General features: G+C 56.2%; 2 protein-coding genes across 2 annotated transcripts in view; one reads left to right on the top strand and one right to left on the bottom strand.

The window, feature by feature from the left end:
• The window catches only part of LOC133346220 (cytoplasmic dynein 1 intermediate chain 1-like), a 398,436-nt gene that overhangs the window by 227,256 nt on the left and 145,182 nt on the right, over positions 1 to 25,998 (bottom strand). The gene's annotated exons all lie outside the window — the stretch shown is intronic.
• Positions 7,148 to 25,318, top strand: LOC133346218 (sonic hedgehog protein-like). Its single transcript, XM_061557745.1, has 3 exons — positions 7,148 to 7,824; positions 13,720 to 13,981; positions 18,172 to 25,318. The coding sequence occupies exons 1-3, from the start codon at positions 7,519 to 7,521 to the stop codon at positions 19,047 to 19,049; spliced, it is 1,446 nt and encodes a 481-aa protein (XP_061413729.1). The 5' UTR covers positions 7,148 to 7,518; the 3' UTR covers positions 19,050 to 25,318.

Below are 25,998 nucleotides of genomic sequence, written 5' to 3'. Positions count from 1 at the left end.
AACCAGCCACTGACCCTCACTCTAGCCCTAACCCACCAGCCCTGCCACTAACCATCACCAACCAGCCACTGACCTTCACTCTAGCCCTAACCCACTAGCACCAGCCCTGCCACTGACCCTGACCCTAACGCTGACCCCTAACCTCACCTCTGGCATTTCGCCCGTTTCCCTTGCCACGCTTTGTTCGCTTTTCCCTAATGGAGCTGGCAGCGCTACCCCGCCCCCCGGCCCCTGCTCGCCCCCACCCCACGGTTTGACTCCGGGTCACGCCGCCAGCCTCCGCGCCGAGTGAATGGTTTACGATCGCGATGGCCGTGGCTGCAGCCCTCCCTTCGTCTGCTTCTCGAGATGACGGCTGTCCATTCGGGTTAACGTCGTTGGGGGGAAATATCATTCATACGAAGAGGTGGGTGACCAGCACCGCGCCCGGACGCCTTTGTTTCCCAAATGGCGATGTTTACTAAACACCGCCCCAGGTCCTCATTTTAGGCTGAGTCGACCTAGAGGAGGCTCGAGACCGGTTCAGATAATCGTCACGTGGTGTTGCTCCGAGCACCTGGGCACGCAACCGTGCCACCGGTCCGAGGTTTACTTCAGAGCGCAGTGATTGAGTTTTAAACATAAATAAGCCACGCGTGTCGGACTCCAAATACAGGTGCAGTCACAATCAGGGAGAAAGCAGTGAATAATAGAACCTCCCACGTACTGATCGATGCGTGTATCCTGAGTAATAATCGATAATAGTCGATGCTGGTGATTATGATGATTCTGTGTGGCCAATGAAGAGCAACTCTGAGTGATTTAGCCATGCAATCGCTTTGTCTGAGAGTTGGCGAGTTGCTGATACACCCACCCACTGACTCACTCACCCACTCAGTCATCCACCCACACACTCACCCACCCGCTGACTCACCCACTCAGTCACCCACCCACACACACACTCACCCACCCACTGACTCACTCACCCACTCAGTCATCCACCCACACACTCACCCACTGACTCACCCACTCAGTCATCCACCCACACACTCACCCACTGACTCACCCACCCACTCAGTCATCCACCCACACACTCACCCACCCACTGACTCACCCACTCAGTCATCCACCCACACACTCACCCACCCACTGACTCACCCACCCACTCAGTCATCCACCCACACACTCACCCACCCACTGACTCGCCCACTCACTAACCCACCCACTAACCTCACCCACCCTCTCATTCCCTTATTCACCCACCCACAGTCTTCAAATGTATATTGGGACAGTGCTAAGGTCTACGGTGCAGGGTTTGGTGTTCGTAGCGGCAGTCGTCACAGCAGAGAGAGGGAGGGGGAGACAGTGGCGTACTCTCGACTTGTGCATCAGCTGACCACCGCTCCCCGGACTCGCGCCCCCTGGTGACCGCGTGGACGACGCGCGCGGGGCGATCATCGACGATGTCAAGAATTGGGTATTCATATTTTGTGACTCCAATACGAGTTTGTCTATTTTGCACTCCTATGGTATTCGTATTGTTTGCTGTTGTAACTTGCTGACCCGCCCCGACTGTGAAGAAGAGCTTTACAGCTCATCGGATTCCTCCTGCAGCCTAAATACAGATTCTGATTCTGATAAGGATCGGCGATTATCATCGATAGTGAATAATGATGATTCCTGGTAATGATTATAATGTTTGATTATACTGATGACTAATGATGATTATGTTAATTGCAATATGTAATAATGAACTCGGTTTTCTGTAGCGCAATTCGCACACAGCCTCAAAGCGCTTCATACCCAGCTGAAGTTAGAGAGAAAGTTCGTCGTGAAAGCAGGCTAGTGTTTAATTGACACAGAGATGGAATTTCACAATTACGGAGCCTGGCTGCAAAAACCCTTTGTCTCCCATCGAACAACAACAACAACGTCAGTTTTCGACGATGGTGATCATTATTGATGAGGATTCGTGGTGATAATGCATCATCTTTAATGATGGTAACAATGATAACAATAGTTGATGATGATGATGATGGAGACAGGATAATCCTGGCGACACACCCCCTCGTCCGCTGTGCCGGCCTTCAATGTCGCTCGCTGACAGCGCTTGCCCCAAAAGTCTGTTGAGGCGACACGGAGACGTACGTATTTGTCTGTGTATTATGTGTATGTGTTACTGAATGTGTGTGCACCGCACCCGGCTGCCTTTGTCTCCCCAGATTGTGCAAAGTACTGATTTAAGGATGAGTTGACCTAGGGGAGGCCCGGGAAGAGTTCAGACATGCGTCTCTGGGTTCGCAGCGGAGTTCGCTAACCACTAAACCACCGCTCCCGCTCCCGCACACGCACACGCAGAGACACGCGCACAGACGCAAAAAAGACATAGATCCCCCGTATAGCCTTAAAAGACTGTTGGGGCAAGTGCTGTTAGCGAGCACCTATGAAGGGCGGAACGGCACACGTGGGGTGGGTGGCCAGCAACCACGCCCGGCCGCCTTTGTCTCCCTAGTAGCGATTGTTTAAGCACAGGACCAGGTACTCATTTGAGGCTGAGTCGACCTAGGGGAGGCCAAGGACCAGTTCAGATAATCGAACTCGTGTCGACAGGTTCGTAGCGCAGCACGCTAACCGCTACAATACCGCTTCCCATTCGCACAGACACACACGCGCCCCTGTAATAACTCTTTAAAGTGCCAACGATGGTGTGTAATGATTCATCTCGAGATAGGCCTGCACATCAAACCTCCAGCTTACATCTCGCCCCGAGCGTGAAGCCACCAATGTCCCAATAGTCAGCTGGCAACGTTAACAATGTTCCCCTAGTTAGCTAGCAATAATATTCATATTCTGAATGGCTTTTGAATAAAAAAGCAGAAGGGCTACTATTTTGTGATGAATGTTGTAAGCAATTCCACGGCAAAATCCGGGGCGGTAGCTCAGTGTAGCCCGCTCGTTCCACCAGAATGCGCGCGTTGTATGGGGGGGGGGGGGGGGAGTCATCAGCGGTCCACGCCTCGCAGTGCGCATCTGCCCGCATTCGTGGTGGAGTCCCGAATCGTCTGATGGGGCAATTATCCCGCACACCTGCCTAGTGGTGGTGCTGCTGTTGTGGTTGTTGGGATGCGGTTGAGAGCGGCCCCCACTGCGGTCGGGGTAGCAGAGAAACCAGGGGGGGGGAGGCTGCTCCTTCGTCGGGTCTCGAGTCAGGGCCTCGATGGGGCTCCACGTCCCGCGCCACGTGGGTGGCACTGGGGTCCTGCTCGACTCAGTCCGCAATGTTAGCGACGCCTCCCCCAGTGCGCCCTTTACATTGGTGCAACTCAATGGATGTGTGTGTGTTACACTTCTTTTGCACCGTACGTAACCAACCGTGATAATCAGAAGTTTGGAATGACAACGTCTGGTAGTTCACTCGTTTTGGCTGAAGCCCGACTCTGCTGATGAGACACCCGGTCACCCGAGTTCGATTTACGATCACAGCGACCATCAGGTCCCTCTGTGAACCTTGTCTTAAAAGGGTACTTGATGTGATGTGCACACATGGAACACTGGGGGGACAAAGGCTGTCGAGCGTGGCGCTAAACACACCTTCCCAGATCGAATAGGTGCTCGCTAATAGCACTGACACCAACGGTGTATAGTGGTACGCAGTGTATAATGGTGCGTGCATGAATGCACCGTGCGTGTGTATGGGTATGTGGTTAGCGCGCTGCGCTACGAACCCGGCGACACGAGTTCCATTCCCGATCACGGCCAACAACAGTAACGATTATCTGAAGCTATCCCGGACCTCCCCTAGGTCCACTCAGCCATCAATAAGTACCGTGTCTGGTGCCGTGTGCAAACATCGTCACGCAGGAGACAAGGATTTCCGGGTCTAATTGTAACGTGAAGATGATTGTCCAAACATCCCAATGTAGCAGCCCCTTCCTGTAGAGGAGTCTCGAGACTGGGTGAGGCTGTGGTGGACGAGACGAGCACCCCCGCGTGACGGCGATGGGTGAGCGACCCTGATGAAGCCGGGCAACGACACGGGCCAGTCGACGTTCTTCACGTGGGTCCAGCAGCAGCAGCAGCAGCAGCAGCGACGCCGCCTCTCGCTGCTGCTCACTTCACTGTGAGCGCACAGCTCACACGCTTCGTCGTCTCGAGAGACTCGTTCTCTCATTCTCTCTCTCCCCTCTCTCTCCCCTCTCTCCCCTCTCTCTCTCCCCTCTCTCTCTCCTCTCTCTCTCCTTCTCTCTCTCCCCTCTCGCTCTGAGATGACATGCGCGGTGCACTGGAGCGAGGCTTGGCGAGTTGGGGAGATATTGGGATTCGTGTGGATTTTGAAAACGGTTTTCCCCAGATGGGTTTTAAGATTATCACCCAACACAAACAATCTGACTCCAATCGTCTGTAAACTATTACGGCTCACGTGTTACTCTGAAGCAACACACACACTCATTGATAACCCCCTCGTAGCGTGCGTAACGTGTGGACACGCATGTACACCTGTCCATGCGTGTGAGTGTGTGTCCATGCGTGTGTGTGTGTGTCTATGCGTGTGAGTGTGTGTGTCTATGCGTGTGAGTATGTGTGTGTCTATTCGTCTGAGTGTGTGTGTGTCTATGTGAGTGAGTGTGTGTGTGTCTATGCGTGTGAGCGTGTGTGTCTATACGTGTGTGTCTATGCGTGTGAGTGTGTGTGAGTGTGTGTGTGTCCATGCGTGTGAGTGTGTGTGTGCGTCACAAGTGTTTATAGGTGCTACTCGCTAAGAGCACTTACACCAGCAGCCTGTGGAGGCTACATGGGGGATCTTTGTCTTGTGTGTGTGTGATGGCGTGTGGCTACGCGTGGAGGTGTCGTGGAGCGGCGGTGTAGGGTTGGCGCGCTGCGCTACGAACCCGGCCACCCGAGTTCGATCCCCACTCAAAGTCAATGCCAGTGAACCTGTCCCGTGCCTCTCGCTAGGTCAACTCAGCCTCAAATTAGTACCTGGTGCAGTGTGCAAGCATCGCCACTGGGGAGACAAAGGCGGCCGGACGTGGTGTTGGTCACCCCCCCCCCCCTCGTGTGCCGTATCGAGATGCTCGCTGATAGCACTTCTTATTATTCTCTTCATACTTTGTTTAATTTCGCGTCATTCATGCAAATTGCATCTCGCAACGCTGTGCATTCATTACATGCACAATCACATTTTGTGGTAAATACCTTCAAAAGTAATTATAGTAATAAGTGGATTGCCCCAACAGAACCCCCTCCGTCAACCCACCTGACCACCCCCTTCTCCTCCTCCTCCTTCAATCACCGTCCCGACCACAACGCCACTGCGGCTCTCCGCAACCTCCCAGCCACAAAAGGGCCATGCCCCCCCCCACCTTCACATGTGACCGCCCCCCCCCCCTGTGCTGCCCCCTCATGCCCCCCATCATCACCCACTACCACCCCTCGCTCCCTCCGTCACCCCCACTGGAGTCACCCCAGCACCATGCCCACTCACCCGGCCGCTGCGAGCACGACACTCGGTGTGGCGGAGGCGTCCACCCCGCGCGTCAGAGGACGACAGCAGCCCGCACTCACCGCACCGCCATCGACTCTGGCGAACAACAGCGCCGCGCTACGCACAGCGCCGCGCTACGCACAGCGCCGCGCTACGCACAGCGCCGCGCTACGCACAGCGCCGCGCTACGCACAGCGCCGCGCTACGCACAGCGCCGCGCTACGCACAGCACCGCGCGATATGAAGAGAGTGCGCGTGCTGCGAGAGGTGGATGCGGCGTGGGGACGAGGAGGAGGCGGAGGAAGCGGCCCGCGTCGATCGGCTCGACCATTCCTCATGGCACACTCACAATGGTGGTGGTGTTGGTGGTGATGTGTGCACACTCACAATGGTGGTGGTGTTGGTGGTGGTGATGTGTGCACACTCACAATGGTGGTGGTGTTGGTGGTGGTGATGTGGGCACACTCACAATGGTGGTGGTGTTGGTGGTGGTGATGTGGGCACACTCACAATGTTGGTGGTGTTGTTGGTGGTGATGGGGGCACACTCACAATGGTGGTGGTGGTGATGGTGTGGGGAGCGGTAGAGTAGCGGTTAGCGCGCTGCGTTGCGAACTCGGAGACCCGAGTCAGATTACCTCTCACGGCCAACACCAGTGACGATTATCTGAACCGTTCCTGGGCCTCCCCTAGGTCGATTCAGTCTCAAATGAGTACCTGGTGCGGTGTGTAAAAACATCGCCACTGGGGAGACAAAGGCGGTCGGGCGTGGTGCTGGCCACCCAACCCCCTCGTGTGCCGTGCCGGCCTTCATAGGGGCTCGCTGACAGCACTTGCCCCAACAGTCTGTTAGGGCTACACGGGGGGTCTTTGTCTTTGATTGACATTTGGACGCGGTTTCACAGTGGAGCGGTAGAGTGGCGGCGAGCGGTGAGCGCTGCGCTGCATCCCCGGCCAGCCGGGGATGCAGCACTTGCCCCAACAGTCTGTTGAGGATGTATGGCTCATCTTTGGCTTGTCTCTGTATATATATGTGTGTGTATATACACACAGACAGACATCCTGCCAGCAGGCGTTGGACATTTCACGTGGCCTTAAAGTGCACATAGCCTGGCACAAGCGCCGTGGTGACGTCACCGCCACTGAGTGGCGCTGGTGTATATATGTGTTTGTGTATATAGACATAGTTGTTGTCAATGTGTCTGGTATATATACTTATATATAAATATAGTTGTCAATGTGTCTGGTATATATACTTATAAGAAGAGGAGTCGGGGGTGGGCTTGTTGCAGAAGCGGCAATCATCGCCGTCGATGGCGCCCTCTCTCCCCGTGCCCTTCTCTCTGCTTTCTCTCTCCGCTCGTTCTCCCACCTTGCGCTCTCCCCTGCGAGGTCCTAACCATCATCACCAACCTCACCTCTGACGACTCCACAGCCCTCTCCACACAGCCAGCAAGCCATTCCTCCACGGCCCCCACCCCCGCCCCGCCCGCCTTGCCACCGCACATCCATCCTCCAACATCCTCGATCCCGTCACCCCCCCCACACACCCCACCCACCTTCCCCCCGCCCCCAAGTTCCCCCCTCCCCCCCTCCCCCCCGCGTCTTTCGGGGTCTGCGGGCGGAGACTGGCAAGACTAGAAAGTGACCAGGACGCGACCAGAACGTGAGTGAGAGCGAGAGAGGCAGAGGAGGAGAGAGGCACCGGCAGAGCCGCAGAGGAACGGAGCGACACGCAGAGAGAGGGAGCGGCGCAGACACGCCGACTCGTGCACGCACACAGGCGCCGATACGACTCAGGCGGAGAGAGGCAGCGGCACATCGAGAGGCAGATACACACACACCGCGAGACTGGGATAACACGCGGAGAGACACGCGGGGAAAGGAAGGTACACGCCGGGTGAGATAGACAGAGAGACACACACAGCAGCAGGCAAGAGACAGAGAGAGACACCCAGCACTGGCCCCGAAGGTCGCCGCACCGCTGTTATCATCATCCTCATCATCATCTTCATCATCATCCTCATCATCATCCTCATCATCATCACCGTCGTCATGATGCTGAGTGGAACCCGCGTGCTCCTCCTCGCCGCTCTCATCTGCTCACTCGCCGTTACTCCGTCCCGCGCCTGCGGACCCGGCCGCACGTACGGGCGCCGTCGCCAGCCGCGCAAGCTGACGCCGCTCGCCTACAAGCAGTTTGTGCCCAACGTGGCGGAGAAGACGTTGGGCGCGAGCGGCCGCTACGAGGGGAAGATCGCGCGCGGCTCCGAGCGCTTTAAGGAGCTGACGCCCAACTACAACCCCGACATCATCTTCAAGGACGAGGAGAACACGGGCGCAGACCGCCTCATGACGCAGGTGAGAGGGTCGCCTTCGCTGCTGGCTCGTCGACATGCTGATGATGATGATGCTGCTGATGATGATGCTACTGTTGTTGCTGCTGCTGTTTTTGTTGCTGCTACTGCTGCTGTTTGTGATGCTGCTGCTGCTGATGATGATGATGCTACTGCTGCTACTGCTGCTGATGATGCTGCTGCTGATGATGCTGCTGCTGCTGCTACTGCTGCTGATGATGATGCTGCTGCTGCTACTGCTGCTGATGATGCTGCTGATGATGATGCTGCTGCTGTTGCTGCTGCTGTTGTTGCTGCTGCTGCTACTGCTGCTGATGATGCTGCTGCTGCTGATGATGATGCTGCTGCTGTTGCTGCTGCTGTTGTTGCTGCTGTTGTTGCTGATGTTGTTGCTGCTGCTGTTGTTGCTGCTGCTGCTGCTGCTACTGCTGCTGATGATGCTGCTGATGATGCTGCTGCTGTTGTTGCTGCTGTTGCTGCTGCTGTTGTTGCTGCTGCTGCTACTGCTGGTAGATCCCGGGACCAGTGCCGTGCGGGCAAGTCAGGGCGAGCCTCGTTCGCCCCGCGCTTTCTATCGGCTTTAGCGTCGCACTCCACGGGAGGCAAACAATAATACAATGTATTAATCTTTCTGTCGATCGAGAAGAACCACACTGAGTCTAAGGACACTTTTTTCAGGAGGGTCCTGCTACATTTAGGAGTTTATGTTTAGATGTTTCCAGCCAATTAATGATGAGTGTGTTTACGCACGTGCGAGCAGGCCGGAGCACCCAAAGAGAACCCGCGCGTGCGAGGGGGCAACACTCTATCCCTGTGCAGATGGAAGCACAGGTGGAGATTAAGTTCGCACTTGCTATACTGCCTTCTCCCGCAAAGCCAGGGCATGGCACATCGAAGTACTGGGTTCACTGTGAGTGAGTGATTCCCGCTCACGCCCATCGCCAGTGACGATTATCTCAACCGGTCATGGGTCTCCCCTAGGTCGACTCAGCCTCAAATTAATTTTTAGTTGCGGTGTGCGAACATCGCCACTAGGGAGACAAAGGCGGCCGGGCGCGGTACTAGCCACCCACCTCCTCGTGGTGCGCTGTACCGACCTTCACAGGTGCTACTCGCTAACAGAACTTGCCCCAACAGTCTGTGACGGCGATACGAGGGGATGTTCGTCTTTGTCTGTGCACGTGTGCACCTGTGAGCGTTGGCTCAAATCTTACCCCTCTCAAGTAATGAACGCATTCGTCAATGACAATGCGAACATAAAATGAAAAAAGTGTATATTTAATCGGCGACGTTTCCGGCAATGATCCTTCTTCATATCCGAGAGCTAGAGAGGCCATCTACAAATGAATGATATAATAGCCGAATATTGCACCGTGGAAATGTGGCGGCTCCACTGGGAGATCGTCAGAGGCCACTAACTTCTAATTGTAACGGACAGAGGCTGCTTCTCCCTAATAGACACCGCCACGAGGGATCTCTGCCCGCCTGTGTCCACCCAGCAGGGCACACGTGGGCAGTCCGCAGTTAGTCGCTCGGCTGGGTCGGGGTGGTGAAGTGAGGTGTGGTTACTCCCACGCCTCTATCCAACTTGAAGATGTTTCTATCCAAAATGAAAATGTATGTACCCAACATAAAGATGTGTGTATATAGTTTTTGTGTTGTATAGTGACATCTTTCATACAAATTTCTTCTCATATTGCTGCTGTAGAATTTGTAACGCAGAGGCGGGAAGGAAGGTAGGCAGAACGTGGGCCAACAGTTGCCCAAGTCTCGTGCTGCTAAGTTGCGATATCTGCCCAGCTCTGTGGAGGAACGCGAAGTACCCGGAGGACACGAATGCTCGTACAGATGGAATCGAGATTACAATGAACCGCTTGCTGTACCGTCATCATACCCTGGCAATCCAGGAGATGGACGTGAGTAGAGAGGGAGTTACACGCATTTGTGTAATGATAAAATAATTCCCCTTTCTTTACCACAAAACCCTCACTGACTCCGAAGACTCCTTTTCAGGAGGATCCTGCTGCTTTGGGATGGTTGAGTAGTCATCTGAAGAGTGAGAGTTTGGTTTCGTGTGCCAGGAACCTGGAGGGCACCGAGCCATCCCTTACCGCGACCCACGCTAGGAATGGCACCGAGAGACGGGAAGAGGAACGCTGTCGATTCGGGAACAAACGGAGATCAGAGGCGACACGTTGAGTGGCTTTGAGCAGAACGCGTCGCTCGAAGGGATGATGATCATGATGATGACCGATAGACGAGTGTGGCGACGAAGTAAGAGCCGAATGAATCGAGAGAAACGCACCCAAGAGGGCGATCGCCGTGGAGATGGAGCGATGAGATGGAGCGATGAGATGGACTGTGAACATGGGTGAGACCGGGGGGTCTTCCCCAGACTGGGAGGGATGGCGACGGCGTGGGGAGGCCTTCATCCAGCAGTGGATGCATCACATCTCGTTGTGTTCATGATAAATCGGGAGTGTCCATTATTGTCTCTATCAGTACGGGAGCTCGTTCTTTGTAGGCTCTGGGATGATGGGTTCCTGCGAAGGACTCCGAGTGCCCGAAACCAAGCGGTGGCTTCACCCAGAGGCCTCGCCACGCTCACGACGACGACGACGGACGACGTTCGACGAGGCTGTCAATGGCTCCACGGCTGCTGCTGACCGTGCAGGGAAGCGTGACGATGTTTGTCGTTCACCAGTCTCAGGGAACATCTCTCATTGAGGCGGTGATGGTGGAGATGGTGCACTTCGGCTGTTCGTCAGGACTCTGACGGGCGGTGTTTTTAATGTTCGGGAAGGAGGTGACAATTACACATTTATTTAACTTGCTAAACACTATTTAATTGGCCAGACATCCCAATGTAGCGGACCCTCCTGTAAAAGCGGTGTTGAGACTCAATGAGGCTTGCCTGGGTACATTCATTTCTAACTCGCATTGATCTTACTGTTACTAATTTCACAACGTAAATAAAGACATTGAAAGACGGAGACAGACGCAGAGGCGCATATTCAAAGGTTGAACTCATCGGTGAACAAACACGACAGAGAGCAGCAAGGAAGGAAAGATGGAGGAGAGAGAGGGAGGAGAAAGGTATGAGATCGAGAGAGAGGGAGACACACGGAGGGACAAAAAAAGAGGCAATGAGAGAAAGACAGATACACACCCGGGGAGAGAGACGCGCACAGACAACAAAACAGACACGCACAGTCAGAGATGGAGGAGACACACAGCGACACGCGCACACGGGGAGAGAGTCCGCAGGAGAGAGAGAGAAGAGACGCGCACAGTCAGAGATGGAGGAGACACACAGCGACACGCGCACACGGGGAGAGAGTCAGCAGGAGAGAGAGAGAAAAGACACGCACAGTCAGAGATGGAGGAGACACACAGCGACACGCGCACACGGGGAGAGAGTCAGCAGGAGAGAGAGAGAAGAGACACGCACAGTCAGAGATGGAGGAGACACACAGCGACACGCGCACACGGGGAGAGAGTCAGCAGGAGAGAGAGAGAAAAGACACGCACAGTCAGAGATGGAGGAGACACACAGCGACACGCGCACACGGGGAGAGAGTCAGCAGGAGAGAGAGAGAAAAGACACGCACAGTCAGAGATGGAGGAGACACACAGCGACACGCGCACACGGGGAGAGAGTCAGCAGGAGAGAGAGAGAAGAGACGCGCACAGTCAGAGATGGAGGAGACACACAGCGACACGCGCACACGGGGAGAGAGTCAGCAGGAGAGAGAGAGAAGAGACACGCACAGTCAGAGATGGAGGAGACACACAGCGACACGCGCACACGGGGAGAGAGTCCGCAGGAGAGAGAGAGAAGAGACGCGCACAGTCAGAGATGGAGGAGACACACAGCGACACGCGCACACGGGGAGAGAGTCAGCAGGAGAGAGAGAGAAGAGACACGCACAGTCAGATATAAAGGAGACACACAGCGACACGCGCACACAGGGAGAGAGTCAGCAGGAGAGAGAGAGAAGAGACACGCACAGTCAGAGATGGAGGAGACACACAGCGACACGCGCACACGGGGAGAGAGTCAGCAGGAGAGAGAGAGAAGAGACGCGCACAGTCAGAGATGGAGGAGACACACAGCGACACGCGCACACGGGGAGAGAGTCAGCAGGAGAGAGAGAGAAGAGACGCGCACAGTCAGAGATGGAGGAGACACACAGCGACACGCGCACACGGGGAGAGAGTCCGCAGGAGAGAGAGAGAAGAGACACGCACAGTCAGAGATGGAGGAGACACACAGCGACACGCGCACACGGGGAGAGAGTCCGCAGGAGAGAGAGAGAGAAGAGACGCGCACACAGGGAGAGGGACACATGGAGAGATACAGACGACGAGGAGAGTGGGAGGGAGAGAGGGAGGGAGAGAGGGAGGGAGAGAGGGAGGGAGGGAGGGAGATCGTTTCGCCCGCCCGGCACGCGCCACTGAACGCCTCCAGAGCGGCGCTCAGCGATGCGCGAAATCGGCCTCGCGAGCACGGGGCGGGCTCACGGCGAGACAACCGATTAGCGTCTCGTGTCACGGACTTAATGGCCTGGAAGCCTCCCCGCCGCTTCCCCCTCGTGCCTGCCAAGTCGCCTCGCGGGGGGCTGGCCCGACGCACCGAGACCCCCTCTGGGCGAGTAAAACGACCCCCTTCCTGTCGAGGCGGCCGAGTGGGTCAGGGGTCACGGCCGACGCCGTTGGGAGCCTGGGTTCGAACCCAGGGTGAGGCCGCCCGCGATTAAAGCGGGTTTCCGAGGGCAGCAATTTGATGGTTTCCGCCCGGTTCTCATTGACTGCAAGTATCACCAAAACAACACGAGTTGTCATCGTAATTAGCCATTTGTCTATCCACTGCCGGCTGCAGCCCCCCACCCCCCCCCAGCGACATCCCGAACGATCCAGCGCCGCTCTGGTCCGTCTGTCTCGCTCCTACATCGTCGACTCCGATCTCATCGCTCCGTCTCCACAGTGGTCGCGTCTATCGGCGATCAGACAAACCAGACTCGAACGTCGAGTGGCCGCCGGGCTCGTCGCCCGGCACGATAACCGCTGCGCCACCGCTATGACGATCTATTTACATCGACACTCAACACGTTGGTCAATAACACTGTGGTCTTCAATACAAGTACGTCAGACGACGTTTCGGACAATGGCCCGTCTTCGCGATGTACCTGCACAGGTGCTCGAGACGGCCAGGCACGCAGCCAGTCGCGCCCCACCCGTGCACAGCGCCCCGCACGAGGGCAGCGACGTTGATGAGAAGCCGCGACTCCAAGTCGCGGTCACTCGCTGGCCACGTAGCGCGTTGTCTCGCTGCGTCGTCTCTCAAGCGGCATCATGACTCACTTGAGCGTGACTTTAAACACAATTCATTGTTGTATCTGATGAACGAAGCGGCCGCGCATTAGCAACTTATTTAACCCGTCGGGCAGAGGCTGAGGGCCGATTGCGAGTTCATCCGACAGAGCGACTCGCACCAACAGCCGCGAGGGCGACTCCGCGCAATGGGATCTGCGCGACTCTCCGACCCTCTCTTGCGAGCGCCTCTCTCACAGCGGGGCGCGCTGCCGTGGCGTCTAGCGCTCACCTTGACAGCGCGGGCCGACACGCGCTTCCATGGCGCTGTGCTCTATCGGGTCGTTACGCGCATCGACACGAGCGCAATGGAAACTGATTTCTGTACGCAAAGTATCAACACCCCTGGCCCGTGACTCGTGCTACAGATGCCGCGGTGGCGAGGTGTTAACCAATCGATCCTACACACATGACCACCTCGCCTAATATACAGGAAGTCATATGATTCCATCCCGACCCTGATAATTAAGGGGGGCAAAATCTCGACGTTTCGGCCGATCGACCTCCTCGTTCCACCCTTTGGCAGCGCTGCAAGGACCGTCTCAACTCGCTCGCCATCTCGGTGATGAACCAGTGGCCCGGCGTGAAGCTGCGCGTGACCGAGGGCTGGGACGAGGACGGCCACCACTCGGACGAGTCGCTGCACTACGAGGGGCGCGCCGTGGACATCACCACGTCGGACCGCGAGCGTGCCAAGTACGGCATGCTGGCGCGACTCGCCGCCGAGGCGGGATTCGACTGGGTCTACTACGAGTCCAAGGCGCACGTGCACTGCTCCGTCAAAGCCGGTGAGCGAGCAGCAGCATCAGCGGCGGCGGCATCATCGTCACCAGCGCCACCATCGTCAGCATTGTCATCGTCACCAGCAGCGGCATCATCGTCACCAGCAGCAGGAGCATTACCAGCAGTAACAGCAGCATCGTCATACACACGTCATATTAAATTGCACACATACACGTGGTATTCAATTATACGCACGCGTGTAATTTTCAATCCTACACACATAATATGAAATCATACACGTATATTAAATGTTCAATTACACACACACGTGGTGTATTCAATGAGCTGCACGGTGAGGCGAGTTGGGTGCTAATTGGGGGTTCATCGATAGGCGGGGAGACGGCGGCGACAGTGGAGGGGGGTGGTGGGAGCTGGAGGAGGGGGTGGGAGCAGAGGGGGGTGGGAGCAGAGGGGGTGGGAGCAGAGGTGGTGGCAGCAGAGGGGGTGGGGGGCAGAGGGTGGGAGGCAGAGGGGGTGGGAGCAGAGGGGTGGGAGCAGAGGGGGTGGGAGCAGAGGAGTGGGAGCAGAGGGGGTGGAGCAGAGGGGGTGGGAAGCAGAGGGGGTTGGAGCAGAGGGGGTGGGAGCAGAGGGGTGGGAGCAGAGGGGGGGGGGTGGGAGCAGAGGGGTGGGAGCAGAGGGGGTGGGAGCCGAGGGGGTGGGAGCAGAGGGGGTGGGAGCAGAGGGGGTGTGAAGCAGAGGGGTGGGAGCAGAGGGGTGGGAGCAGAGGGGGTGGGAGCAGAGGGGTGGGAGCAGGGGGTGGGAGCAGGGGTGTGGAGCAGAGGGGTGGGAGCAGAGGGGTGGGAGCAGAGGGGTGGGAGCAGAGGGGGTGGGAGCAGAGGGTGGGGGAGCAGAGGGGTGGGAGCAGAGGGGGTGGGAGCAGAGGGGTGGGAGCAGAGGGGTGGGAGCAGAGGGGGTGGGAGCAGAGGGGTGGGAGCAGAGGGGTGGAGCAGAGGGGGTGGGAGCAGAGGGGTGGGAGCAGAGGGGTGGGAGCAGAGGGGTGGGAGCAGAGGGGTGGGAGCAGAGGGGGTGGGAGCAGAGGGGTGGGAGCAGAGGGGGGGGGAGGGGGTGGGAGCAGAGGGGTGGGAGCAGAGGGGGTGGGAGCAGAGGGGGTGGGAGCAGAGGGGTGGGAGCAGAGGGGGTGGGAGTAGAGGGGGTGGGGGCAGAGGGAGTGGGAGCAGAGGGGGTGGGAGCAGAGGGGGTGGGGGTTGAGGGGGTGGGAGCAGAGGGGTGGGAGCAGAGGGGGTGGGGGTTGAGGGGGTGGGAGCCGGAGCAATTAGCAGGAGGAGGGAATTTCGCACCTGAGCAAACGAGAAGGGGGCTGCCTGCCCCCCCCCCTTTCTGTCGCCATGTTTATTTATTTACTTGCCGTCGATGTATTCAGAGTCTGTGGAGTGAGTATGTTTGCATGCAGAGTTGAAAGGAGCGATTAGTGACGACTCCGCGTGAGAGTTCGTGTAGACACACACACAGACACACACACACACAGACACACACACAGACACACACACAGACACACACACAGACACACACAGACAGACACACACACAGACACACACACAGACACACACACAGACACACACAGACACACACACAGACACACACACACACAGACACACACACAGACACACACACAGACACACACACAGACACACACAGACAGACACACACACACACAGACACACACACAGACACACACACAGACACACACAGACACACACACAGACACACACACGGACTCTCCTCCCTCTCGCCTCTCTCACTCGCCTCCCGTCTACGCGCTCTCCCATCTCCGCCCTCTCACAACTTGCTGTTAAAACCCTCAGTCCACCTCCGCTCAGTGAGAGGTCGCTCATTCTCTTCTGGTGGCCCCACTGTCTGGAACTACTTTCCTCCTTGCCGCTCGTGCTGCCGACCGCCTGCCGCTGTCCAAGTCGCGGCTAACCAACCTCCCCCTTCTCCTCTGCCGGTGTCTGTCTGCCCCTCCCTCCCTCTCTCTATGTCGCGTACACATGTCCACGTCTTTCTGGCCATCGTATGAAGATGCCGTCGCGCATGTGGCTATATAAATACAAAGTGTAACTGACAATTAGGAAATGAAAGGATTGAAATCTACAAACATGCTAACGCCGCCAGGTTCACTAGGGGTGGCGTGGGCAAGACGGAATCTTACCTGGCTGTCTTTGTCTGTCTGGCGCTGGTATATACATGCAGTGTACCAAGTACGCATTTAAGGCTGAGTCGACTTCGGAGAAAGAATCGACAGATTCGGTTGTTGTTCAAGGCCGGGAATCTAACTTCGGTAGGATCGTCACTCAGTGCGCAACCCACGGCACCTCCGATTTGAACTGTTGGCCACGTACGGTAAGAAAGACGTTCACCATACATACTCTGCGCCACCGCTCCCAACGTAGATTCCAGTGTAGTTATAAACCAGCAATGGGGAGACAAAGGCGGTCGGGTGTGGTTTTGTCCATTCGAACCGTTCGTGTGCTATGTCGACATTTCCGCATGCATGTCCACGGTCGTGGTCGCAGTGGATGTTCGCGATGTTCCAGAAGGGATGGACAGCTGCCGTTTGGCACGAGCGCATTTGAGTTTATAGCGCATTTGAGTTTATAGCGCACTTGAGTGTATTGCTGTAGCTGGGAACTTGCGAACACCGACATCTATTCATATGGTGTCCAACAAATAACAGAACAGGGGTTGATTGATTTCACTCGCAGGGCAGGTTGAGCCTGCAGTTCCACGCGGCTGCAATTCCCTAAACCCACAAATGCCATCCCCACCACCACCGGTGCACCAAGTAATTCGCCTGCCGTGGAGTGTGACGATGTAGCCGGTAGAAAGCGGCGGGCCATGCCCGCTGTGGAGCTCTGCTGCTGCTGCTGCGTCGCGGAGCGCGCATCACGAGTCACGCGCAGCCCCCTTACGCAACCACAGCGAGTATGCGCATAACAATAATTTATTCATTCATCCGCCCATTCATTTGCTGATTCGTTCGCTCATTCATTGCTGTGTACACACGAGCACAAGTACGTTTTGTGTGCGTCGTCCCCCCCCTCTCCGCTCCCACTCCGCGCCGCAGCACAATCTGTGCTCTGTCCGGCGAGCGCGTCTCGCAGACAAACACGGCCGCGCATTCCTTCATAGCCCTGCCGGTGCCGGGAGGACGGCAGAGTGGTGCAGCAGGCAGGCCGGGTGGTGCAGGGGGGTCCGATGCAGGCAGAGGTTCCGTGCTAGCCGCTTGCCGCGTTCGCCCCACACGTGGCACCCATCAGCCACAACGCCAACGAACTCGGGTTTCGCGTTTGGGACATTCTCCGCTGCCATCCCAACATCCCCTTACGGCCCCGTCTCCTTGATCAATTCCAGCCCGCAGCAACGTTTGCTACCGAAGAGGCGAGAGATTTCACGTTGATTTTATGTTCCAGTTCAGCGTTGCGCTTCCTCTCTGTGGGCTGCGCTGCTGGGTGCCGCGTCACCCCCAGGCGAGCGAGTTCGCCCGGCGCGCGGAGCTCGGCAGAAGCCGGCGCGCACCGGTCTGCGAAGCCCCTTGTATCCGTGCCGTTCGGGTCACGTGTTGGTCCCTGTCGTCAATCAAACTGAAAGTTCGCTCGGACAGAGCTGGACACTCGCCAAACTAGGTGTGGGGGGCGGGTGTGGGGGGGGGGCTGAGAGAAGTCAACCCTCGACGGGGCGCGCGGGAAGCGCCGCTTCTGTGTTACGCGAGAGCTCCCAACAGATGTGTCCCAGCAGATGTGTCCCAACAGATGTGTCCCAGCAGATGTGTCCCAGCAGATGTGTCCCAGCAGATGTGTCCCAGCAGATGTGTCCCAGCAGATGTGTCCGCTGGGACAAAAAGGACGCTGAAGATCTCGTTGCGTCCGTTTCCAGCTCCGCTGGCACTAGCGGGAGAGTTGGTTCGGCCACTGCTGGATAAAGACTTCCCCTCCACGCCGTGTTAGTTGTAGGGGTTGTACCATACTTCACCACGATGGTGAGAGCGGCTTGGTGAAAGCGAGGGGGGGGCGCGGTTGGCGTTCAGACATCCCGAGCCATTGGCCATGGGGTCGCCGGGTTCATATCGCAGTGCGCTAATCACTGCGCCACCGTTCCATCTGTTTATCACTTAAACGCAACAACTCTCGCTTTACCCCTCCCCTGCGCTGCGGGTGTCCGTCTCCCGTCCCTGCAGAGAACTCGATCGCCGCAAAGTCTGGGGGCTGCTTCCCCGGGGACTCGCGCGTCTTCGTCGAGGGCGGCCGATCCAAGCGGCTCCGGGACCTGCGGCCGGGAGACCGCGTCCTGGCGGCCAGGGGGCCCGGTTCGCGCCCCGTCTACAGCGACTTCCTCCTCTTCCTCGACCACGAACCGCACCGCCGGCGACTCTTCCTCTCCGTGAAGACGGCGGCGCCTGCGCGCACGCTCCTGGTCACCCCCGCGCACCTCGTCTTCGCCGCCAACTCGAGCGACCCGCGGCACGCGAGGCCCGTGTTCGCCAGCAGGGTGCGGCCGGGCATGCACGTGTTCGTGCTGGACGGCGACGAGGTGACGACGTCCGGTGATGACGATCACGAGGAGGAGGAGGAGGAGGATCGTCGCGGTCGCGATGGCGGCGCACGTCTGCGTGCCGCGCGCGTGGAGCGCGTGATCTGGGTGGAGGCGTGGGGCTCGCTGGCCCCGCTCACGGCTCACGGCACGCTGGTCGTGGACGGCTTCCTCGCCTCCTGCTACGCCGTGGTGGAGCTGCACGACTGGGCCCACGCCGCCTTCGCGCCTCTTCGTGCGGCGCACGCGGCCGCCAGGGCCACGCAGTGGCTCTTGGGTCGGGCGGCCTCGCCCGGGGTCACCGAGTCGCCAGAGGAGGAGGGGGAGGAGGAGGGGGAGGAGGGGGAGGGGGAGAGCAGATTCCTCGGTCGGGACTCTCGGTTCCCCGGCAACTGCAGCGGCGCGCTGGATGCGAGGAGCGCGCACATCCACTGGTACTCGCGACTGCTGTACGGACTGGGTCGCCTGGTGTTGCACGACGACAGATACCACCCGCTGGGCATGGAGCTAGAACCCTGCAGCTAGAGCCGGGGTAATGCTGGTGGTGGTGGTGGTGGTAATGGTGGTGGTGTTTGTGGTGGTGGTGGTGGTATAATACTTATGTGTATGGCTGGTGTTGTCGACTGTGGCGTGAGAACTAATCTGTTCCACCCCTGCAGCATCTGTCCCTTCCCCCGTCACTGTCTCTCGCACACCAGTGCGTGCATATGCACACACACCAGTGCGTGCATATGCACACACACCAATTCATGCATAGACACGTTCCTATTGACACGCAAACATAAATATGTACATAGGCACTTCATACGTACATACATACACACGCGCGCACTAATCAGCAACTAAGCGAATTAGCCCCCCCCCCTGCTCTTACATTCACACGTTAGATAACACGCACGCATATCCTACAGAATACTTCCTTGTGCATTGCACACGAGCGCGCGCACACACACACACAGGGAAACAGACAAATACAAAGATCCCCGGTATAGCCTTAAATACTATCAGAGCAAGTGCTGTTAGCGAGCATTATTAAAGGCCGGCGTGACACACGAGGGGGTGGGTGGCCAGCACCACTCCGCCTCTGTCTCCCCAGTGGCGATGTTTACACACCGCACCAGGTACTCGCTTGAGCCTGAGTCGACCTCGGAAAGGCCTAGGACCGGTTCATATAATCACTGCGGTGCCGCTCCCCACAGTTTCACACGCACACACACGTACACACGTCCGTTTACACACGGAGTTAGACTGAGCCACTGGACAGAACAACAACAACTGCCATTCGCCACTAAGTGGCGGTGACGTCACCACGACGCTTGTGCCAGGCTATGTGCACCTTGAGGCCACGTGAAGTGTCGAACGCCCGCTGGCAGGAGGTAACAGGGCAGACCAAGGTGCCACGGGTAGACTGACTGAGATGACTGGCTGATGCACCACCTGTGCCCCCTACTGTGCCAACTTGCTGTGCTTTAGCCACAAGGCGCTCCGCTCGTTGTTGTGAACGTCGCTCCTTCGCCCTCCGTTGTTGTAGGAGAGGGACTGCCTCCAACTGCCCAGCAGCGTCCTTCACGAGCCTCCTCCACAGAGGCCGATCAAGTCCACTCAGCTCCACATCCTCCTGTACCACATCACTCCATCTCTTCTCTAGCCCGTGCCGCGCCAGTTTAGCCCCTTCTATCCGGCGAAACAGAAGTTGTTTGGGCATGCGGTTCCTGGGCATGCGGGCTACATGACCCAGCCAACGCAGCCTTGCCTGCCGGAGGAGCTCACCGATGGGACTTTGCTCAGATCTTTCAATGATTTGTGAGCTCCTCACACAATCCAGCCTGGTTAAACCCAGAATGAATCGTAGGCAGGCCATCCTAAATGTTTCCAATCGGCGAAGATGCTCCATTAGGGAGGTCCACGTTTCGCAAGCGTAGAGAAGGGAGGGAATGACCGTAGCCAAAAAGACTTGAAGCTTCGTGCGGAGCGACAGACCAGGTAGCTTCCACACAGCGTTACGCAACCGATGAAAAGATAATGCCGTTCGACTGATTCTGAGTGAGACCTCTGCTGTCAAACCAGAGCCGGTCATGAGCACACTGCCCAGATATGGGAAACTCTCCACTCTCTCCACAACTTCCCCATCACCAATTGGGAGTTGTGGGGGTGGAGTGCCCGATGGTACAAAATACCCAGGCAGGTGCTTAGTTTTGGTGGGGCTGATGGTAAGGCCCCACCTCTTAGTGGCACGCTCCAGTTTCAGCAGCAGCGCCTCCAACTCCTCCTCTGAGTGAGCGGCAATTACCAGATCACCCCTTGACCGCACCCGGGCATCGATCAGCTTCCCATTGTAAATGTACCAGATGGAAATTCCTCTGGTACAGCCATCAAAGGCTTCACGAACTACGTGGTCGAAAAAAATGTTAAATAATGTTGGAGCCAAAGAACATCCCTGTCGTACCCCAAGGTGAACAGGGAATGGCTCCGACTCCCGGCCAAGTAGTTTTACCCGGGCCCGCTCACCATCATGAAAGTCCTTAATGATCGTGAGCAGAGGGTCAGGGACTCCGAAAGCACGACGAACAACCCAGAGCCCAGGCCTACTGATGGTATCATAGGCCTTGACCAGGTCAATAAAGCAGAGATGTAGGTCTTGTTGGAATTCCCTACACCTCTGCTGTAGCAAACTGACAGAGAATATGGCATCTGTGCAGGACCGCCCTTTCCTGAAATCACATTGGGGCTCCGCAAGCCTCTCCTCAGCATGCCTGGCAAGGCGATGTTGAATAATCCTTGCCAGGACCTTTCCCGGCACACTAAGGAGTGAGATGCCCCTGTAGTTGTTACAGTCTGTGCGGTCCCCCTTCTTACAGAGAGGGAGGCACATACACCCACGGACTCACACTCAGCCACAAAGATCTCCCGTGTAGCGAGCACCTAGTAAGGTCGGCACGCGCACAAGCGGCACTGTTAGGTCAAGTAAGACACAAAGACGAAGATCCCCCATGTAGCCTTTACCGAACTATTCGGGAAAGGTCTCTAGCGAGCACCGAGTTAATACACGCACACATCCACAAGCACAAAGGTCCCCTTACAGACTGAATACATGCTGTCAGCGAGCACCTATTCAAGGGTTAACTCGGCACAACTGGGAATTATTTGGATTTCGTGTCTGCACAGCCCATTTGTTGGTAGTTATATACTAGTTTGACCTACGGCACATATATACACAGTCAATATACCGTGTCTATATATACCGTGTACTGTCGCTTCATGTGGGTGTGATGGTAGCGAGAACATACGAAAGGATCATCTGATAGTAACTACATCCAGCAAAGACAAAGGTCCCCCGTATAGACTGTTGGGGCAAGGGTTCTAGGTGAGCGCCTATGAGGGTCAACACAGCACACGAGGTGGTTAGATCGATGACTCCACGCCCGGCCGTCTTTGTCTCCCCAGTGCTGATATTTTACACACCGCACCAGGTACTCATTTGCGGCTGAGTCGATCTAGGAGAGGCCCAGTATCGGTTATATAAGCGCCACTGGTTTTGGCTTTGAGCGGGAATCGAACCCGTGTCGGGCAGCCTATGAACAGACACCCACATCCACAAGCATATATATAATAAAACCATTGCGTCGAACATGATCACACACACACATACACGCGCCCACTCAGTGACACACACACACCACACACGTCACACTCTGCACCGTCCCTCAACGCCATCCATCACGACATGAAATCGTGAATTTTCCCCGAAAGGACACGGCCAAATATCGACGACGGTCACTCAAAAACTCGCTCGCGTGTTTACTATACACGCGCAAGTGTTCACTACACACCAACATGTTCACTACACACGCACGGACACGACGAGGTGCACTGACGCACGCTCTGCGCAGCGTGTATGTTGGTAAGAGAAGTAGTGGTAACCATCACACAGTGGTACTGGTGTAGTAGTGGTAACCATCACACAGTGGTACTGGTGTAGTAGTGGTAACCATCACACAGTGGTACTGGTGTAGTAGTGGTAACCATCACACGATTGAGGCGTCGGTGCCGCTGGTGGCCACTGCCAAGCACGCGGCAGGCCGCACAGCCCGCGGAGAGCAGACAGCAGGCGCGTGACGACGCGTCGAGTAGTCTCTGTTCGCATCGATTCATATCGCAGGTCACGATGCTTCACAGCGAATCCTTTCGTGCTCGTTGTATGTATCGGGTTCCCGTGCAGCCGCTCGTGGCCGCTACATTCGCTAAACAAAAATTAATCTGTGAATTGTATTGCGACCCTGAAGCGGGGTTATTAATTTAAGTCGCCTAGTACCGGATCAGATCTCACTCAACATTGATGTTGGCCTTGGCCGTGAATCGGACTCGGCTCTCAGCAGCGGCGAGTGATACCTAATGTTAGCCGTGACCGAGGCGTGGTGAATAGTCACACCCCTCTGGTTAGAGACCCATTTGTTCATTTGACGGTACCTGCGGGTTTGGTAACGAGCCCGTGTCTGACCCAGCAATGATTCGGGGTGGCCGCTCAGCGTGGAAAGCTGTGAGGGTTCGCCCCAACGCACGCGCATGCGGGTAGAGGGCTCGCGGGCTTTTGACGCAGTGTCACGCATGCGTCATACAGCGCGCATGCTGCAGGTAACGCTCACACGCGCGAGGCACGTGACGATTCGCATGTAGATGAAGTTTCGCTGTACAATGCTTTATTTGGTTCTCCACTGCACAACCGAGTCGCGCCGGGGCCATTTCGAGACATCCCGACAAGGACACAGGAGGGGCGAGGTTGTTGTTGTTGTTGCTTGTGGCCACTGACGAAGTCGTGCCGCTAACGCGACACGCAATGAACGAGTCGCGCTATATGTAGATGAGGCGGGGATGCTGTATCCCCTTGGCCTACTGACTTACATCGCACGTAATGAACACCTAATTAGCCGCTGGCCCTATTTGACCACAAGCCAGATTAAGACGTATTTTAGTGAGGCCAGCATATCACGGCTTAGTTCCAGCTGGAAACGGATCATAGGCATTGGAAAACAACCCGTACCGTGAGGGTCCGGCGTTGGCTCGGCTCGGATGTGCCAGTGGAAGAGGGGTACGCGTCCATATGGCTGTGTAACAAATGTGCTGTTGGAGTTGGAGACACTGCGGGAGGAGCACGTTATTGCTTTGATCACGTGCCCGCTGGCATCAAACTAATCAACGACAAAATATTCCCTTAAGTTTCCTATTTGAATCAGCGATAAATAAGGAAGAGTTTCACTTAAGGGATCAGATCCACACGTGAATGAAACTATGTGTACGTGTGCATGTGTGTATGTATGTACTTGTGTACGTGTGTGCACGTGTGTGTGTGACAAAGGCGGTCGGGAGTGGTGCTGGTCACACCACCCCCTCGTGCGCCGCGCCTGCCTTCTAAGGTTCTCGCGAGCAGCCCTTGCCCCACATATCTTGTTAGATGCCACACGGGGGACCTTTGTCTTTGTATGCTTGCGTGCCCTTGAGGGAACAGTGGTGCCAAGGTTAGCGCACTATGCTACGAACCCGGCGCGCCTGAATTCAATTCCCTGCTTCCCCTTAAAATGAGTACCTGGTGCACCAGCATTGGGGAGGAGGCAAAGGGAGCCGAGAGTGGTCCTGGTGGTCCTGGTCACCCACACCATCGCGTACGCCGGCTACCATTTGTGTGTGCTCGCCAGCAGCACTCAGCCCAACAGTCTGTACGGCAATAAGGAGGATCTTTGTGTTGTTGTGAACGTGTGTGCGCTGGTACCCGTGTGTCTGCGTGTGCTTGGGTGTGTGCGCATGCTAGTATCTCGTTGGGGAGAGCGGCAGTGTCGTGGTTAGCGCGCTACGAACCTGGCGATCCAAGTTCGATTCCCGCTCACGACCAACACCAGTGACGAATATGCGACCCGGTCCTGGGCCTCCCCGAGGTCGATTCGCCGCAAATCAAAGTACACGATGCCACATGTGCAAACGTCGCCACCACATACGTTGATGTATGTGCTATAAGGCAGTGTTGTTGTTGATGGATGAGTTGAATGTGTTGTTTTGTTGACTGTGCTCGTGCACCACTGCCAACGCTGCAGAAGCCTCGCCAAGTCATTTGACGCAGAGTGAGGACTCTGCTGCTGCGCAGCGCTCTCGACTCGCACCGCGGTGATGTTCGGCATCGTGTTCCACGTTTCGCTCCACGTGCTGGGAGCGTCCTCGGAGAACTGAAGCGAATCGTCGGACATCTTGCCGAACAGCAGGCCGTGCAAAGTAATCAGAGAGAGAGAAAAGTGAGCATTCGCTGTAGAAACACGTGTGGATTTGTCCCGTGATGTTTCTCTCTCGTGCAACTGGTGCCTGGGCCACGACCCGCCGCCGCCCTGCTTGCACACACCACCACTGGCCTCGACTCACGCAGCTACTCACGCGGGCACTCCTCTGCGTAGGTCCCGTAAATTATATTTTTCTACGATCGGATTGTAAAATAGTTTCCAAAAACGTGGGGGTCAATTTTTTATTATGTTCGTTTTCTTTTCTTCGGGGGTGACGGGGTTATTATTATTATTACTGAAGGGTGTGTTTTGTAGAGTGTTGTAAAATATTAAATTGATTTTGTTTTCTTTTCAGAAGAGGCAGATGACGATAAATATATATTATATATAATTTTAATTTAATTGAGGAATACGGAGACAGGTGGAGCGTGCTGGTCGGTGAGTGAGAGTTGAGAGTGCGCGTCGTGCTGAACTGTGCCTTGGGGTCTGACGCGTTACGGGGATCGGGCAGAAAGTTTGACACTTCGCCGATGTGTGCAGTAAAGAGGTTCTTTCTTACACAGACGCGCCTCTCCTGCCTTTTCCTACCACACGAGTCACCATCGTCTGAAGCAGCATCATGCAACCCAACACGCCCGTCAGATCACATCAGATACAGGGGCTCGCCGCCTCCACAGCGGCGAGGTCGTCTCCCCTGGAGAGCTCAACCTCCGCAGGTGGCGATCCGCAGGTGGCGATCCGCCTGCTGCTGCTGCAGCAGCTGCCGTGACTGCTGCTGTTGCAGCGGGTGTGGGGACAGCGAGCCTCCCCCTCGGAGTCAATAACGCTGCACTTAAAATAACACACATTCAACATATATACAATAGGCGACGTTTCGGGCAATGGTCCTTCTTCATAGCACATGTCGCACATGTCGCTGTTGTATATTCGTTCTAAGGCCACGGCGTATAATTGACGACGTGTTGAGTTTTGTTGTTGTATTTTTGTTGTTGTTGTTGTATTTTTGTTGTTGTTGTTGTTGTATTTGCACTACGGCCAACGGAGCATCAGCATCACGAATCGAGTTACGTATATACCTGTATTTGGTATATATACGAGATGTTTCGTGTACACGGACACATTGACGATACAATATGCCCAAGCTAGATGGGTCATTTTGACTCGATGAGAAAAGAGGGCACTTTGAAAGACGAGATGATGTATCCTCACAAAGA

Source organism: Lethenteron reissneri, chromosome 23, assembly GCF_015708825.2.
Source record: "Lethenteron reissneri isolate LAM-NWPU_2019-01 chromosome 23, ASM1570882v1, whole genome shotgun sequence".
Taxonomy (NCBI): domain Eukaryota; kingdom Metazoa; phylum Chordata; class Hyperoartia; order Petromyzontiformes; family Petromyzontidae; genus Lethenteron; species Lethenteron reissneri.
This window is presented reverse-complemented; position numbering and strand designations above follow the sequence as displayed.